This window comes from Zalophus californianus, chromosome 15 (genome assembly GCF_009762305.2).
Source record: "Zalophus californianus isolate mZalCal1 chromosome 15, mZalCal1.pri.v2, whole genome shotgun sequence".
NCBI classification, from domain to species: Eukaryota; Metazoa; Chordata; class Mammalia; order Carnivora; family Otariidae; genus Zalophus; species Zalophus californianus.
The window spans coordinates 12,820,377-12,838,568 of NC_045609.1; the positions used below are offsets into that span (position 1 = coordinate 12,820,377).

Genomic DNA, 18,192 nt, shown 5'->3' on the forward strand with positions numbered 1-18,192 from the left:
CTTCATAGCACAGCATTCTGTATGAAATTGTCTTACCCATTATTTTCCATCTCCCCTGCTAAAGTGTCAGCTTTGTGAGAAGGCGAATTTTGTCTTCCTTGTTCATCACTCCATCCAAAGTGTCTGGCACATGGTAGGGGCTCAGTAAATATTTGCTGAATCATGGAGGAAAACTGGCATTCAGACATGAACAGTTCAGCAAGTTGTTTGCTGTACCAGAAGTCAATCAGGAACATGATCTCTAACTTGCTGAGGGGGGATTAGAGAAGTCTCTCCACAGAGGAACTAAGACTTGCCTGAAGAATGAGTTGGCATTTGGCAGATGGGAAGATGATGGTGGAGAATTGCAAGAGCAATGCATGTGAGGAAGACATACTGGGGAGTACAGACCTGACCTGTGGTGTTCAGGAAACCCTTCAGAGCTGGACATGTGGGGATGGGTCAGGGTTGGTGGTGGGAGTTGAAACTGGACAAGTCGGTAGGAATCACGTCATGAAGGGTCTTCTAAGCCTGAAAAGAAGCTCAGATTTTACTTTTGAAGTATTTTCAGCCTTTTCATAACCAGGGCACTAAAAGGAATAGTCTGAGTGCTGTGTACCTGCTTTCTCATTCCCTTTCAGCTCTTCAGCCTACTGCAATCTGACTTGTATCCTTATCACTACCTTAATACTGAGTTTGTTAATGTTGCCAGTGACCCTCTGCTTGACAGATGCTTTATGGCCATTATCTTAGACAACTAAAGAACAACAGCTCTTGACCTGGTTGGCTTTCTTCTTTCCCATCCGCTCTCTTCCCTTGATTTCTCTCGTTCTACATCTCTTTGGGGGAGCTACTTCTCGGCCTCCTTGGCGGGCTTCTCACCAGCACTACCATTCTTCATTCTTGAAGTATTGCTCTCCAGAGCTCCATTCCCATCTGTCCTCTCTTGTCATTCTGCATTCTCTCCTTAGGAAATCTGTGTCCTTGACTTCTGCCCCAGTGACTCCCAAGTCTTTTTATGTACTTCACATCTTTTTCTTAAGCTCCAAATCTATATATCCAACTGTTGACTAAAAAGCTCTCTCCATTTGAATATCCCACAGACACCTCAGAGTTAGTGTGTCTAAACAATAGATCCATCATCTCTATCCCAACCTATTACCACTCCTAAATTTCCTATCTTGGTGAGGACATTATCAGTCACCTGTTGCCTAAACCAGAATTCTTTGAGTTCTTGTGGATCTTTTTTTCCCCCTTACACTCCATAGATAATCAACTGCAAGTCATTTCAATTCTTCCTTGCAGTTTCTCAAAAATGTTTCCTTTTCAGTTTTACTGTAGAGCACTTCCGTTTATCATTCTCTGTCATCTGGGTTATTGTTGCCCTGCCTCTAACACTGATCAATCCCTTTCCCTTCCCACCCCAATTCTGTCCTCTATACAGTGGCTAGAGTGGTCTTTCTAACAAGCAAATCTGATTATATTACTGACTCCTTCTGCACTGACTGAAGTGAGGAACTTTAACTTGATTTGTCATTAATTCCCTGACCATCCATGTCCCCGGTGCCCCAGTCTAGCTCTCTAGCTCCAGTCCCACTTCCACACTTCTAACTGGTAATGATCATTCCTTTTTCTGAACTCCTAAGCTTAATATCTGTACCACACCCAGGTACTGACTTATACTACATGCCTTCTATTGTTCTTTAACTGTTTGTGTGTATGTATTTTATGGACCAAATGAGGGGACCTTCTCCAGGACCATATCCTCCAGAAAGGGTAAGACAGTAAGTGCTGTGGACATAGTGTGCAGTCAATACATATTTATTAGATTATCTTCACTAATAAGTCTTTCTTTATATATATATATCATTTATTAATAATGTCAATTTCTCTTTTTAAAATTGTGTTCTCTGAGTTTTACATTTAATTGCATGAAGATTTTGTTTTTCTAGTAACTTCATGTTATTGGTTTGCTAATTAACAGGGCTTAACTTTTCATTTTCACCTAGCAAATTTGTTTTTTCAGCGATGAGAAATTCTTGCCATGTGCATGGTGGTAATAACAGCTATTTTGGGAAAAATCAGCAAGAATGTGCTAAATACCGTCAAATACTCTTACATTCTTCTGTCCTTGGAAAGGTTTATAAATTGAGAAGTACTACAGCTTTAATTGGATTTAAGATAGGTTAATTTGATTCTTAGCTTTTCAAATGCAACCTTTCAAGAAAAGGGATTTTTTGGTTCAATTTAAGACAAGGTACTAGGAATTAGTGTCTCATGACCTCAGAACATGAAGGATTGCTTTGTTTCTAATACAGGCATTGACATGTAGAGAAGAACTCCTTACTCTGCTTCTATCACTCCTTCCACTGGTATGGAAGATACCTGTTCAAGAAGAAAAGGCAGCAGGTATGTTTCTTTTATCACATCACTTGTGTTTCCAAAATTCCACTGAGGAAAGAAGTACCATGGAAAAGTTCCTTCTGCCTTAATAGTTGATACTATTCAAATTCAGAACAGTATATATTAGCATGATGCTTGACAGGAGAAATTCTTTAGGCAGACGCATTTTTATTTCTGCTAATAATACAAAAACGATGGTGCTTCTTAGGGGATTATTCAAATATAACAATGATCAGAAAATATATGAAGAAGCAGAACACTTAGCAGAAGGAGTCAATCTAGGTGTGCGACCCCATCAGAGAAATGGATAGTGGAAAGTTTGAAGAAAGAAATGAAAGCTCCTCACTTATTTTATTTTATTTTTATTTGAGAGAGAGAGAGGCAAAGGGAGAGGGAGTAGCAGGCTCCCTGCTCAGCATGTGGGTGTTGATCCCAGGACCCTGGGATCATGACCTGAGCTGAAGGCAGACGCTTAACGACTAAGCCACCCAGGTGCCCTTCCTTCGCTTATTTTACAGACTGCTTTTTGGAGCACCTGGGTGGCTCAGTCGGTTAAGCGGCTGCCTTCAGCCCAGGTCATGATTCCAGGGTTCTGGGATCGAGCCCCACGTTGGGTTCCCCGCTGAGTGGGGAGCCTGCTTCTCCCTCTACCTGCTGCCCCCCCTGCTTGTACTCTCTCTTTCTCTCTAATAAAAAAAAAAACCAAAACTGCTTTTTATTACCAGTACTCTACTGATGACTTTTGCAATTTGGTTTAGTTTTTTTTAATGTTCTTTGAAAGGATTAATTTGAAGTAATATTTTGTTTCAAGCCTGGATAGAATTATTACACTTAAGGTCAACACAGTTTTAGTATCTCATTTTGAAAAAAAATTTTAAATTACATACACATACACGTATCTATATCATATTAGGTATATGAAACTTAGTTTGAATGTTTCAGTGGAGGAATTAACAGTTTAACAGTTTTCCCCTTGACCATTTCTGGATATGTGAATTGTGAGATGTTTCACGATATCTCAGGTTAACATAAATCCTTCTGTCTGGTAGTTCAATGCCATATATGCATTTTTAATACATTTCTGATAAAGAGCTCTCTTTTTAGGGAATTGTCTAAGGTCTTGTAATATTGTTATCCTGCTTATTTGTTGATTCACTAACTCTGCTCTCATTTTCTTCTGAATTTGTAGAATTCACAAATTCTTTCTCACTTAAGATAGCCGATTAGCGTTCTTTTAGGAAAGTTATCTTCATTGCCTGCATCTTTTGTGTAGGTAGAATTTGTCAGACTCTTCAATGTCTCCCCTTCCTCTCTTAATTAAGGCACAGATCTTTTATTTATAGATTATTTATTCATTCTAAATTGCAACTATATTTTTCACATAGATCTTACTATGTAGTATTGCAAAGGGAAAGACTGATTTTACTAACTTTTTAATTAGTAAGGAGGATTTATTCATTTCCCCAAGAAATAGATACTGCATATGGTCCACACTCCAGATCCTAGGTTCTGGGCACTGAGGATGCAACAGGGATGCCTGTACCTAGTTCAGTATGTGGCCCATTCAGTAAATATTTTGAATGAAAAACTCTTTTAACCTCAATTTTGGAGAACAGTTGGTATCTATTATATGATTTTAAAATAATTTTGGAACATCTTAAAGTTCTTAAGTTATACCAGGGCTATAAAATAAATGCTTTTTTTGAGACTATAATATACTTCTGTTTCTTAATTAATGGCACTATTAGAGGAGATTTGTAAGATGGTGGGAACAGTAGTGCTAAATCCCAGATAATCTAGTGTCTCTTATGTTGATGTCAGAATGCAATGTATGGTTTTAAATCAGATTTATGTCCCTAATTTTGTTCTCCTTTGTTGTTTTCAAAATCAATTTGTATCCTTTGAACCAGTACTACCTGGTACATAGAGTACATGAGAAGAGTAAGTATAGGGGTAAGTGACCCAGAGACAAAACAAATAGTTAAAGGAAATCAGCCCAGGAAAAATAAACTGAGGGAAAGCTCCTGAAGTGGAAGATAAATAAGAGAGTAATCCACCTATACCAATTGAGTTTGAAAACATATTAAGGTGTTCTAAACTTTCTTTCTTTATCTTATCAGATTTTAATCTATCATTCTCAGCTGATATAATCCTGACCAAAGAAAAGAACTCAAGTTCACAAAGATCTACTCAGGAAAAATTATATTTAGAAGGAAGTGCCCTATCTGGTCAGGTTTCTGCAAAAGTAAACATTTTTCAAAAAAGCAGACGGCAGCGTAAAACTACCCACCGCTATTCGATAAGAGATGCAAGAAAGACACGGCTCTCCACCTCAGACTCAGAAGCCAATTCAGACGACAAGAGCATAGCGATGAATAAGCATCGAAGGCCCCGTCTGCTGCAGCATTTTGTAACACAGTCTCCTAAAGACGACCACCTTACAGCTAAACTTGACCACTTATCAACCAAAGAACAGACTCCTCCTGACACAATGGCTTTGGAAAATTCCAAGGAGATTATTCCAAGACAGGAGTCAAACAGTGACATTTTGAGTGAGCCAGCTGCCTTGTCTATTATCAGTCACATGAATAATTCTCCTTTTGACTTATGTCATGTTTTGTTATCTTTATTAGAGAAGGTTTGTAAGTTTGACATGACCTTGAATCATAATTCTGCTCTGGCAGCCACTGTAGTGCCCACACTGACTGAATTTCTAACAGGCTTTGGGGACTGCTGTAATCTAAGCGACAACTTGGAGAGTCAGATGCTTTCTACAGGTTGGACTGAAGAACCGGTGGCTTTGGTTCAACGGATGCTTTTTCGAACAGTGTTGCATCTTATGTCAGTAGATATTAGTACTGCAGAGATGATGCCAGAAAATCTTAGGAAAAATTTAACGGAATTGCTGAGAGCAGCTTTAAAAATTAGAACTTGCCTAGAAAAGCAGCCTGACCCCTTTGCACCAAGACAGAAGAGAACACTACAGGAGGTTCGAGAAGGTTTTGTGTTTTCAAAGTATCGTCATAGAGCCCTTCTTTTGCCGGAGCTTCTGGAAGGGGTTCTGCAGATCCTGATCTGTTGTCTTCAAAGTGCAGCTTCCAATCCCTTCTTCTTCAGTCAAGCCATGGATTTGGTTCAAGAATTCATTCAGCACCACGGATTCAATTTATTTGAAACAGCCGTTCTTCAAATGGAATGGCTGGTTTTAAGAGATGGAGTTCCCACTGAGGCCTCAGAACATCTGAAAGCCCTCATAAATAGTGTGATGAAAATCATGAGCACCGTCAAAAAAGTGAAATCAGAGCAACTTCATCATTCGATGTGTACAAGGAAAAGGCACCGACGATGTGAATATTCTCACTTTATGCACCACCACAGAGACCTCTCAGGTCTCCTGGTTTCGGCTTTTAAAAACCAGGTTTCCAAAAACCCATTTGAAGAGACTGCAGATGGAGACGTTCATTATCCCGAGCGGTGCTGTTGTATCGCGGTGTGCGCTCATCAGTGCTTACGCTTACTCCAGCAGGCTTCCTTGAGCAGCACCTGTGTTCAGATTCTGTCGGGCATCCAGAACGTCGGAATATGCTGTTGCATGGATCCCAAATCCGTAATCATCCCTTTGCTCCATGCTTTTCAGCTGCCTGCCCTGAAGCATTTTCAGCAGCATATTTTGAATATCCTTAACAAGCTTATTTTGGATCAGTTAGGAGGAGCCGAGACACCACAAAAAATTAAACAAGCAATTTGCAATATTTGTACCATTGACCCTGATCAACTGGCCAAATTAGAAGAGACACTGCAGGGAAACTTATGTGATGCTGCACCTTCCCCAAGTCTGTCCAGCCCTTCCTACAAATTTCAAGGGATCTTGCCCAGCAGTGGATCTGAAGACTTGCTGTGGAAATGGGATGCCTTAGAGGCTTATCAGAAGTTTGTTTTTGAAGAAGATAGGTTACGTAGTGTACAGGTTGCAAATCACATCTGCAGTCTAATCCAGAAAGGCAATGTAGTTGTCCAGTGGAAACTCTATAATTCCGTATTTAATCCTGTGCTCCAGCGAGGCGTTCAGTTAGCACATCATTGTCAACACCTTAGCATCACGTCAGCTCCGACTCATGTATGTAGCCATCATGACCAGTGTTTGCCTCAGGAAGTGCTTCAGATTTATTTAAAAACTCTGCCTACTCTGCTTAAATCAAGGTTTGTATGTGTGCACGTGTGCAGATACCTTTTCCTTACTGTATGCTTTTGACTGTCTTTCCCCATTATTCTTTCCTAGGATTTAATTTTAGTTTAACAACAAAAAGTGTTCCCATCCCATGTCAGAGTTTGCTTTACCTTCATTTATTGGTTGTTCGATCTATTTATCTATTTATTTATTTCAGTTTCCTGGAGGGGGTATAGAGAAGCGCATAGAGCTGTTGATTTTAATTTCTCAGTGGAAAAAAGTTTTAACTATACCTCTGAGGGGAAAGATGGACACAACACAGATATCCAATAGCAGGGGCAAGGTTAAATTAATTAATTTATATTTACTTGACAGAATATGACTAGCCATTAAAAATGATATATATGAAGAGCATGCTGTGACATGAGAAAGTACTTATAATATTTTATCAATAAAACATACAAAATTAAAAATAACACCCACTTATTTACAACTTTGTAAAATACACACATACCTAAAATGATAATTATTTGTCAAGGCAGTAGATTTAAGAGGATCATGATTTCTTAAATACCACACTTACATGTATTATATACACAATGTATATAAAAACAGAAAATACAGATAAGCAAAAAGAAGAAAATTAAAATTAAAATTACTTAGAATTCTACCAATGAGTTTTTCAGATTTTGTAATTATCAAGTCTGGTACTTAAAAATAAATTACATAAAAAAAGCTTGCTTCTGGTAGTCTGGTCTTTCAAATTAATGTGTATACCATTTCAAAAACATAATAAAATATAACCTATCATCATTATCTTTGCAATTTTTTTTATTTTCTGATATTCTCACATTGTTCAAATAGAACTGACTTTGATTTGCAAGTTTTGTAACTCTTTGGCATATTTGTGGACAACCTGGATCTTTGCTGAGCTGACTTATATTAGTTTACTACTCTGATTCCAGTGATCCAGACCCATGAGACTCACCAGAGACAGCTGAAAATCTTCAGATCTGTAGTTTGGTTCCTTCCCTTTATGAGGTGCAGATGTAAAACAAACAAAAAATCCTGAATAAACCATCAGGCAGACAGACAAATGGACACACACATGCCTGCCTGTTTTCAGAGTTTGTCCATCTCAAGTGTGGAGGTGGTTGTGGCATTTAGAATTTATACAGAACCTGCCATTTGGGGGAAAGTGTTCTTTCCTGAATTGCTTCATTTAGTTTGGGTTGCATGTAATCCATTCCTTCTAAATGATGCTAGAGTCATATGTGCAGTGTTTGAAGAGGGATGTATATGAAAGTAATTAGAAAGTAATTTGAGATCCTGCTCTAATGAAGAACACCAGCCAGACAATTGATGAATTAGATTAGTGTTTAGTATATGCCACATGCAGCAATGACATATTTAAATAGTATATGTACCAATCTATAATGATGTTTCTATATGTAAGATCTTGTGTATTTTTTTTCTCTCACAGGGTAATAAGAGATTTGTTTTTAAGTTGTAATGGAGTAAATCAAATAATTGAATTAAATTATTTAGATGGTATTCGAAGTCATTCCCTAAAAGCATTTGAAACTCTGATAATCAGCCTAGGGGAACAACAAAAAGATTCTTCAATTCCAGCTATTGATGGAATAGACGTTGAACAGAAGGAATTGTCATCTTTAAATGTAGGTACTTCTTTTCGTAACCAGCAAGCTTACTCAGATTCTCCTCAGAGTCTTAGCAAATTTTATGCCAGCCTCAAAGAAGCCTATCCGAAGAAACGGAAGTCTGTTAACCAGGATGTTCATATCAACATGATAAACCTGTTCCTCTGTGTGGCATTCTTATGTGTAAGTAAGGAAGCAGAATCTGATAGAGAGTCAGCCAATGATTCAGAAGATACTTCTGGCTATGACAGTACAGCGAGTGAACCTTTACATCATATGCCACCATGTTTATCTCCCGAGAGCCTGGTCTTGCCTTCTCCCGAACATATGCACCAAGCAGCAGATATTTGGTCCATGTGTCGTTGGATCTACATGTTGAGTCCTGTTTTCCAGAAACAGTTTTATAGGCTTGGTGGTTTCCAGGCTTGCCATAAATTAATGTTTATGATCATACAAAAACTGTTCAGAAGTCATGAAGAGGAGCAAGGGAAAAGGGAAGGAGGCCTAAATGTACATGAAAACCAAGATTTAAGTAGAACTTCTCAATCTGAGATCACCACGAAGGAAGATTTATTATCTTTAACTGGAAAAAGAAACCCCACACCATCAGAACTGGGTAGCCTAAATAAGAGTGCTGACAGTGTAAGTAAATTAGAGTCACAGCATATTTCTTCCATAAATGTGGGACATATTTCAGCTACTGAAGCTGCTCCTGAGGAAGCAAAGGTATTTACGAGTCGAGAAAGTGAGACATCACTTCAGAGCATACGACTTTTGGAAGCCCTTCTGGCCATTTGTCTTCATAGCGCCAGAGCTAGTCAGCAAAAGATGGAATTAGAGTTACCTAATCAGGTAATAACTTATCCTTTGTTCAGCTTTATATATATGTATTTATGTATTTCAAAGTTCTAACATAAAACTATTGTCATTTTGTTTTTCCAAAGATTCTAAGTTTTGAGAAGCTCTTGTATGCTTAGCACAGTACCAGGTACTGTGGAGGACAGAGGAATACCTGACCCAGTTCTTGCCCTCAAGAAGTTTAGAGTTTAGTTTGGAATGCAGAATCCACATGTGTCGAAGTTACCAATCCTAAAAGGCATTAGATACAGATCATGTGTCAGATGAGTAATAATGGACTTTGTGTTTCAAAGTTCAGACTTTATAATCTCAATGTGATGCTGTTTGGTGCCCTGCTCAGATCCCCTTTACTAAGCTGATACAGCCATCTGCCATTTGCTACCAGGACTCACATCTGAGTTATCGCCCAAGGATTGCCGTTAGCTCATGGGAGACGACCCTTCTATAGATGCCTGAGAAGGATGCTTATAGCCAGTGATGGGTGGATATAGCTCTGTGGAGTGGGGACAGTCTTTGTGGTACAGTTCAGGCTCCAGAGCTTCCCATGGAATTAGGCTGGAGCCACGCATTCATTCTGAAACCACATTTTTGCCTGGATATCCACCCCCCAACCCCAATATATTCTGCTTCCCTCAAGACCTTACAGATTTTTCCTGAGAACATTCCTCAGCTGAAAAGGGAATCCTCAGTTTCAGGCCCTGCTTCTAAGAAAACTTCAAATGTGGTAGACCCCCTGTTAATAACTCATCACCAACTGTTGGGTCAGCCAGCAGGCTCTCCATACTGCTGTTCCTGTCTCCCTCTTTCCTCCTATCTAAAAAATCTTGATGTCTCCATGTTGCTCACAGTTAAAAATCCAAATGCTTTAGGATAGCATACAGAGCCCTTCAGTGTCTTGTGTTTACTTCCTTGCCTAGCCTCATGTCCTGCCATTGTTCACCATGCTGCCCATCAACCATACTGAGCTAGCCGGCTGTTTCTCAAGATGCCACTCCTTGTTATTCTGAACGTGTTCTTCTGCCTAGCACACTCTCTTCCTCTGCCTCTAGGCCTGCTGTCTACTACTTGTTCTTCATTGTCCATCTCATACAACCCTCCCCTGGGACACTTGGCAGGTCTCTCAGGCACCTTCTGTCTTTTTGTTTCTCCGAGAACTTTGTTTATAGCTCTAGTGTGGTCATCATCATACCTTGTCTACGTATATCTGTTTCTTACACCAGACTGAGGGAATTCCTTAAGGGAGAAGTCAGCTTCATATCCATCTTTTGGCCTCATCACCTAATGTAGGGACGTAGGCAAGCAGCAAGAGTTTCCTTCAAAGACAGAAGGGAGGGAATAAAGAAGGGAGAGAGAGGAAAGGATTGGAATATAAGTACTTCTTAGAGTCTTACCGAATCTCTAAGCATAAGGCATTTGTAAAATGTAGAGATGGTCAATCAAAACTCTGGAGTTTCAACTAATCTCTTTTGTGTATGATACAGTTAATTTGTGATCCATTGAAATTCAGAATGAAATCAGATGAGTGAAGCATTTGATAAATAAAATGTTACTATGAATTGTAACAGTAGGTATTTGTATAAGAGCTAGATATTTATAGTCCTTTTAATTTCATATCTACTGCAAATAAATGGACTAGCTTTCTCCTTATTAAGCAAATATTATTTATTTTGTCACTGTTTAATTTTTTAAAACATGTTATTAATATTCTTAGTATCCTTTATTTTACCTTAGAACTTGTCTGTGGAAAACATATTGTTTGAAATGAGGGACCATCTTTCCCAGTCAAAGGTGATTGAAACAGAATTAGCAAAGCCTTTATTTGATGCCCTGCTTCGAGTCGCACTGGGGAATCATTCAGCAGATTTTGAACACCATGATGCTATGACTGAGAAGGTATGGAGATGATCCAGTTGTGTTGTTTGGGTATGACTAGCAGAGGCAGACGTATGTGGGATGCGACTAGGGCCCTGATGAATGTGGTTAGAACACATGGGCCAGGATTTGGTCAGGTGAGTTCTGGGGGTCGTATCTCTGTCTTGTGGGTTGGATAGTATTTACTCAGTGCCCTATCATAAAAAACAGGAGAGCAACGTGACATGCTTGTTTTCATCTAATCTGGCAATTTACTAAGAGTTATTCTCAGTGAGATAGAAATTTATTATTTAATTTGATAAGTCTTACATGTAACTGATAGTTTATTAAATGATAATTCAGGGATGGTGATGACTCAGGTATCTTTTCTGATCCTATATTGGTACAGTTAATATTTCCAGAACCTTCTATTCAATTTAATTTTAAATCACTCAACATAAAAATGACTAGTACTTGCATAGAAATTAGCAGTCATAGTTTTTAAGTTAACATTTTTTTCTAAAAGAACTATTTTAATTTTTTTCTTGAAACTGTGATGCGTATTTAGTTCACTACCCTCTTCTTTTATGTTTCTTTTACCCTTAATTGTCCTTTATCTTTATGTAAGTTCTTAGTAAAACTGTCCTTTATGTAACTTCTCTCTTAATTTCACAGTCTAGCCATATATATGACATTTTATAATCTTCTGTCACAATATTTTATGTTGCTGTTTGTAATAACTTGAAAAAACTTACTGAAATAGCAACTGATGCCTTTATCATATTCCTGAATCAATTGGTTTACTGGAAAATGTTAAAATACTACTTTATTCTACCTTTTATTAATGTTGCAGTGATAAAGTACTCTGAGATGCTTTCAGTGAAAATGTGTCCCAAAGTGAAGATATTGGTAGCATTTTTATAAGAAAAGGAAGATTTCATGCTGCAGGATATTGCACCAGAAGTTAATGCTGAAACTCTTGATTTCTGAAATGCTTGTGTATAGACAACTGGATTCTGAAATTTTAAAATTAATCCCTTTGAACAATTTTTATGTCTCCTCTGGTTATCTAATTTATGAAACATTTTATTTATAAAAATCCTATGGAAAAGTCTTTTTACATGAACAAATGTGTAAAAATAGTATTTATTTGCTAGCATTAAGTTGTAAGAAGTATAATTCCACCTCATTGTGGTTTTTAGTCATTTCCTATTGTAAAACTAAAGTGAAATTTCCTAGACTTCTTTTTCAGTAAAACTGAAATGACCTATAGCTTCATCTGTTAGAGACCCCCATTTCTGAGGTGTTAATAAAGTTGAGAGATTCTGGAAAATTTTGCTGTGTGAATTTCATAATTTATAGTGCTTCATATTGATTCCTGAGGTTTTTTTCTTAAAGAAAACACTGAAGCTGTCTTTAAAATGATTTTTTTAAAAAGATTTTATTTATTTATTTGACAGAGAGAGAGAGCGAGAGAGGGAACACAAGCAGGGGGAGTGGGAGAGGGAGAAGCAGGCTTCCCACTGAGCAGGGAGCCTGATGTGGGGCTCGATCCCAGGACCCTGGGATCATGATCTGAGCCGAAGGCAGATGCTTAACGACTGAGCCACCCAGGCGCCCCCTTAAAATGATTTTTGAGTAATAAACATTCTATTACCAATCATGAGCAAATATTACAACTTTTGCCTTCTAATTGCACTGATCTTTTAGAGTCATCAATCTGAAGAATTGTCATCCCAACCTGGTGATTTTTCAGAAGAAGCTGAGGACTCCCAGTGTTGTAGTCTCAAACTTTTGGTCGAAGAAGAAGGCTATGAAGCAGACAGTGAGAGCAATCCTGAGGATAGTGAAACCCGAGATGATGGTAAAATATCACTGAAATACTTGTGATTGGATTTGCAAATCAGATTATTAATTAGCAAAATGGTTACAGTAATACTATAGAATTTTGTATTGCCTTGCAATTTAAAAAGTGCATTTCTTTGATTTTATTTGATCTTGACAATAGATTCTGGTGTTTATATAGTCAACGTAAAACAGATATATTTTGTTATTGCCAACATTGACTGAATACCTGAGAATACAAGGTAGAGTCCCTGCTTTCATCGATACTCCAGTAGAAAAAACAAACAGGAGGTGTCAGAAGTGAACAATATGAAGAAATAAAACAGGGTGATGTGATAGTGATTGGGTGGTCAGAGAAGGCCTCACTGAAGATGTTTGGTTTATATTGAGGCCTAAATTTTTTAAAAAAACTATCCAGACAGATACTGACAGGAAGAGCATTTCAGGCAGTTTGTTATAAAGATTGATTAATATAAGGAATACAGACATCTTTTTGTGACATCCAAGGATGCTGCAGCCCAGATTTCTTCTTAGCTCACCGCAACCCAACCTGTCCCTAGGATTGCATATGATCCTTTGTCTCTGGGTTTAAAACTTGGGTAGAACAGAATAGATGGGTTGATTGGAGCCAAGAGCTTTCTGGAAGGCTCCATCTTTTTAATGTTGACCTTATGACCATCCCAGTACTGCTAGTCTTCACTAAGTTTCCAGCAGCTTGTCTTCCTCAGTCTGTTTTCTCTTTCCCATTGCGTGAAGGCATAATCATGGATGTCCTAACAGAAGGGCTTGATGGACCCATAGCAAGTATTTGTTCATTTGTGTATAATAAAGAGAGTGAAAAGAACAAAAGCACAGCCACAAATTGAAAGAAGCTATGTATGTATATATGTATATGTACACACACACAGGTATTCATATAGCTTACTTGATTTATGAAACTATTCTTGTTTGTTTCCAGTGTTGTTAAGAAATAATTGACATACATCACTGTATAAGTTTAAGGTATGCAGCGTGATGGTTTGATTTACATATATTATGATGACCACAATAGTATAAGTTAACATCCATCATCTTATATACGTACAGTAAAAAGAAAAGAAGAAAAAATTTCTCCTTGTGATGAGAACTTTTAGGTTCCATTCTGCTGACTACTTTTTTATTTATCACATGTCAGTGTTAACTGTAGTCCTCATGTTGTCCATTACATCCCTAGTGCTTATTTGTCTTGTAGTTTGTCTTGAAGTTTGTACCTTTTGACCACCTTCCTCCATCTCCTCCCACCCCCACCTTCTGAACAAGTGCTTTTGAAAAAATATTAGTTCAATGGTGTAGGTTTTATCAGTATACTGACATTTTATAATGGCAGACTTCCTCCTTTTTATAGGTTTGCTGATTAGATCTTATTCTAAAGAACTCTGGTCTATGTAGACATTTATAAATTTCTTAACTAGATGAACATTTTTTAAACAGCACAGCAGTCACTTTTAAGAGCACGTCAGTCAAATTTTCCAAAATGTAATATTCTGTGACAGTGTCTGTCTGTTTCTCGTTTATGAGGAAGACAAAGTATAGAATTCCTCCAACCAATAACTGAACCTATTATTTTCACAGAGATCTGAGCAGGCAAATGGTGAACTAGCCTGTGATTTAAGTATTTTGGGGTCAGAAAGTTTGGGATAGTGTTTTTTCCCACTTGTGTCAGAGAAAATGTGTTAAATCTATACCACATGTCTATAAAAGTTACTGTTGATATTTGTAATTCTATTGAAGATATCAAAATTACTTTTAAGCTACTCATTTATCTTCAAAATATCCGCAAGACTGGATTATCCAGGATACTTATTGTAATCAAAAGTCGCCTTGTAGGAAAAGGCTGTGTGAGAATCTTCTTATAAAGAGCACTTTGCCACAAGATCTCCTAAATGTTAAGTGAGATTTGAAATGTTTATTTAGTGTTTAGGGAATAAAAATCATCTTTTCTTTTCCTCTTTCAGGTGTAGATTTGAAGCCTGAAGCAGAAGTTTTCAGTGCATTAAGCAGCCCAAAGGACTTGCTTGAAAACCTCACTGAAGGGGAAATCATATATCCTGAGATTTGTATGCTGGAATTAAATTTGCTTTCTACTGGTAAAGCCAAACTTGATGTACTTGCCCATGTATTTGAGAGTTTTTTGAAAATCATCAGACAGAAGGAAAAGAATATTTTTCTACTCATGCAACAGGTAAAAGAGGCATTTAGTTAAATGTGGTGAATATTTATCACACACATGCCCCAATCACTCATCTCTTATTTAGAACCCAACTTGTCTGAAAATTATTTGAGATGATTATTTATCTTTTATAATAACTTAGATATGTTTTTATGTACAAGTGGTATTCTAAAAATCTTCTAATTCCATAGTTCACTAAAGCAGCATAAAAAATGTCATTGGCTAACTAATCCTTGTATATTTCTGAGAATGGGCAATATTTTATAAATTACACTTAATATATAGTCATTGTTTTTGAAAAACCAGAAAACCAAAACAGTATGAAAAAAATAAATGTATAAACCACCTAAAAAAAAAGAAAATGAAAAGTATGTAATTGTACACATAACATTCTTCCCGGTTACTTGAAAATATTTATTTATGTATATACAGTAGAGTATCAAATCATTTATTATGACATTACAGTTGCTTCATGCTTTCATGAGGTAAGAAATTTAATTTCTTATGTTTTGTTTTTTAATCTTCAGGGAACTGTGAAAAATCTTTTAGGAGGGTTCTTGAGTATTTTAACACAGGCTGATTCTGATTTTCAAGGTGCGTTGAAACTGTTAGTTTTACACAATAGCTTTGAAATTATTTTGTTGTTATGTGAAATGAAGAGTTGATAATAATGACTTCCATTGGATAGTGCCCTGTGATTTCAAAAGTAGCTTTATATGCATCATCTCTTTTGTTCGATAGACATAGCATAAGTATCTTGATTTTATAGAGAGGACTGTCTAGATTCCAAGGGATTGAGTGAGTTGTTCAGGGTCATGTACACAGAAGTGGTCTTGCAAGGACTGTTCCCCAGTCTAAGTATTGTGTTCCTGCTTTATCAGACATTGGGTCCACTTTCCACTCTGTACTTTCATAGACATTTGAGGAATTCATAATGAATATATAATATGGCAACATATAATAGAAACTTCAATTTTAGTTGGAGAAGTCTAACATACATGAAACATTAATTCAGGTTTGTCAGATGTTTCTTCATGATTAAATTCGAGTGATGCATTTTTGGCAAACAACTCATAAGTGACATTGTGCCTTTCATAGTGCCTCATATTGTGGTTCCTGATGTCCATATCTTATTACTGTGATCATTTGGTTAAGGTGGTGTCTTGCCTAGTTTCTCCATTGTAAAGTTACTGTTTTCTCTTTATAATTAGTAAGTATCTTGTGGGGAGATAACTTGAGATTATGTAAATATTTTCTTTTCATCATACTCGAACCCACTAATCCTCAGCACCCATTGATGATTCTTGACTGAAATTGTTAGTACTGTGGTATTTGCCAAATAGTGATTTTCCATTTCCATTACTCCTTTTATATTTATTCAGTAAAGAAAAGCTTTTCCTTCTCCATTTACTTATTTAGTATATGGGTATGTTTATATTTATTGTGGTGGACACTTAGTGGGTCCTTTAGATCTGAAGACTTATTTCTAGCTTAGCTCTGAGAAATTCTATTACATTACCTCTTTTTAAAAAATATTTATAGCACGGTTTTTTTTTAAAGATTTTATTTATTTACTTGACAGAGAGAGATACAGTGAGAGAGGGAACACAAGCAGGGGGAGTGGGAGAGGGAGAAGCAGGCTTCCCGTGGAGCAGGGAGCCCAATGCGGGGCTCGATCCCAGGACCCTGGGACCATGACCTGAGCCGAAGGCAGACGCTTAATGACTGAGCCACCCAGGCGCCCCTTACATTACCTTTTAATAACAGTTTTATTGAGAGAGAATTTATATACTACACAGTTTACCCATTTAAAATATACATTCAGTGTTTTTTAGTGTATTTGCAGAGTTGTGCAACCATCACCACTTACTTGCTCTTACGAATAATGCTATGAACACTCATGTACTAGTTTCTATATGGACATGTGTTTTCATTTCTTTTGGGTCCAGTGGTAACTCTGTGTATAATCAGATGAGGAACAGCCAGAGTGTTTTCCAAAGTGGCTGTGTTATTTTGCATTCCCACCAGCAGTATATGAGGATTCTAATTTCTTTACATCCTTGCTAACACTTGTTATGACCTGTCTTTTTGGTTATATCCATCCTAGTGGACCTGCCATGTTATTCTCATTGTGGTTTTGATATGTATTTTCCTGATGGCTAATGTTGTTATGCATATTTTCATGTGCTCATTGGCCATCTGTGTATCTTCCTTGGATTTCTTTAGAGAAATTTCTATTCAATCCTTTACCCATTTTTAAATTGGGTAATTTGGGGTTTTAGTCATTGAATTTAAGAATTTTTAAATATATTCTAGATAAAGGCCCCTTATCAGATGTGTATGATTTGAAATATTTTCTCCCAATCTATGGCTTATCTTTTCACTCTCTTGGTGATGTATAATTGAAGCACATTTTTTATTTTGTTGAAGTCCAGTTTGTCTGTTTTTGCTTTTGTCACAGTGCTTTTGGTGTCATATCTAGGAAGGTCTAACTTACAGTCACAAAGAAAAACTAATTTTCCTCTCTCCACGTTTTCTGTTCTCTTCTTTTTACATTCTAACTCTAATATTGGGCCTTCCTGGATTGATCCTTCATATGTCTTAGCTTTCCTCTCTCATTATCTACTTCTCTCTTCTTGTACCATGTTTTGGGAGATTTCTTCCATTCTATTCCAACCTTTTGTTCAATTTTTAATTTTGGCAGTTATCTTTTAATATTTAGGAGCTTCTTTTTGTTTGTCTTCTGGCTATTCCATTTACATATAAGGATATAATATCTTCTTAAGTATATCTGGATTTAGTAATTAACATTTTAGAAAGATATCTTCTCTACCCTAAATTATTTATTTTTTCTCTGGGGTTAGTTTATCAATTTGTTTGTCTTTTATATCTTGGTTTTTCTTGTTTATGTTGCTGATTCTCAAATATTTTGTGAACCTGTTTTGCCCATTTCTATTTAAGAAAGCTGTTGGAGCTAATGTTGTAAATTTGCTTTCCTATTTGGCATCTTCCCTGAATGGGCAATCTGTTGGAGAGCTCTGTGTGCATGTACCAGTAGATGATAGAGGCTCCCCAAATACCGTAATAAAAAGAGCTTCACTTGGGAGGGCCATTAGGGCTACTCTTACCTCATATGGCATTTTCTGTACATTAGAAAAATATGTACTCCACACCTAGGGCTTGGCTAGTGAATAGTGTCTTTGTGCAAGAGAAAGTGA

General features: G+C 37.1%; 1 protein-coding gene across 8 annotated transcripts in view; it reads left to right on the forward strand.

Moving 5' to 3' along the window:
- LYST (lysosomal trafficking regulator) overlaps positions 1-18,192 on the forward strand; it is a 177,552-nt gene that overhangs the window by 51,982 nt on the left and 107,378 nt on the right. For all 8 annotated transcript variants that reach the window (XM_035724098.1, XM_027587647.2, XM_027587628.2 and 5 more), the window contains 7 exons: positions 2,298-2,388; positions 4,503-6,582; positions 8,034-9,063; positions 10,801-10,962; positions 12,631-12,784; positions 14,760-14,986; positions 15,502-15,568. In XM_035724098.1, coding sequence (XP_035579991.1) covers positions 2,298-2,388; positions 4,503-6,582; positions 8,034-9,063; positions 10,801-10,962; positions 12,631-12,784; positions 14,760-14,986; positions 15,502-15,568 — 3,811 coding nt within the window. The remainder of the gene's footprint in view (positions 1-2,297; positions 2,389-4,502; positions 6,583-8,033; positions 9,064-10,800; positions 10,963-12,630; positions 12,785-14,759; positions 14,987-15,501; positions 15,569-18,192) is intronic.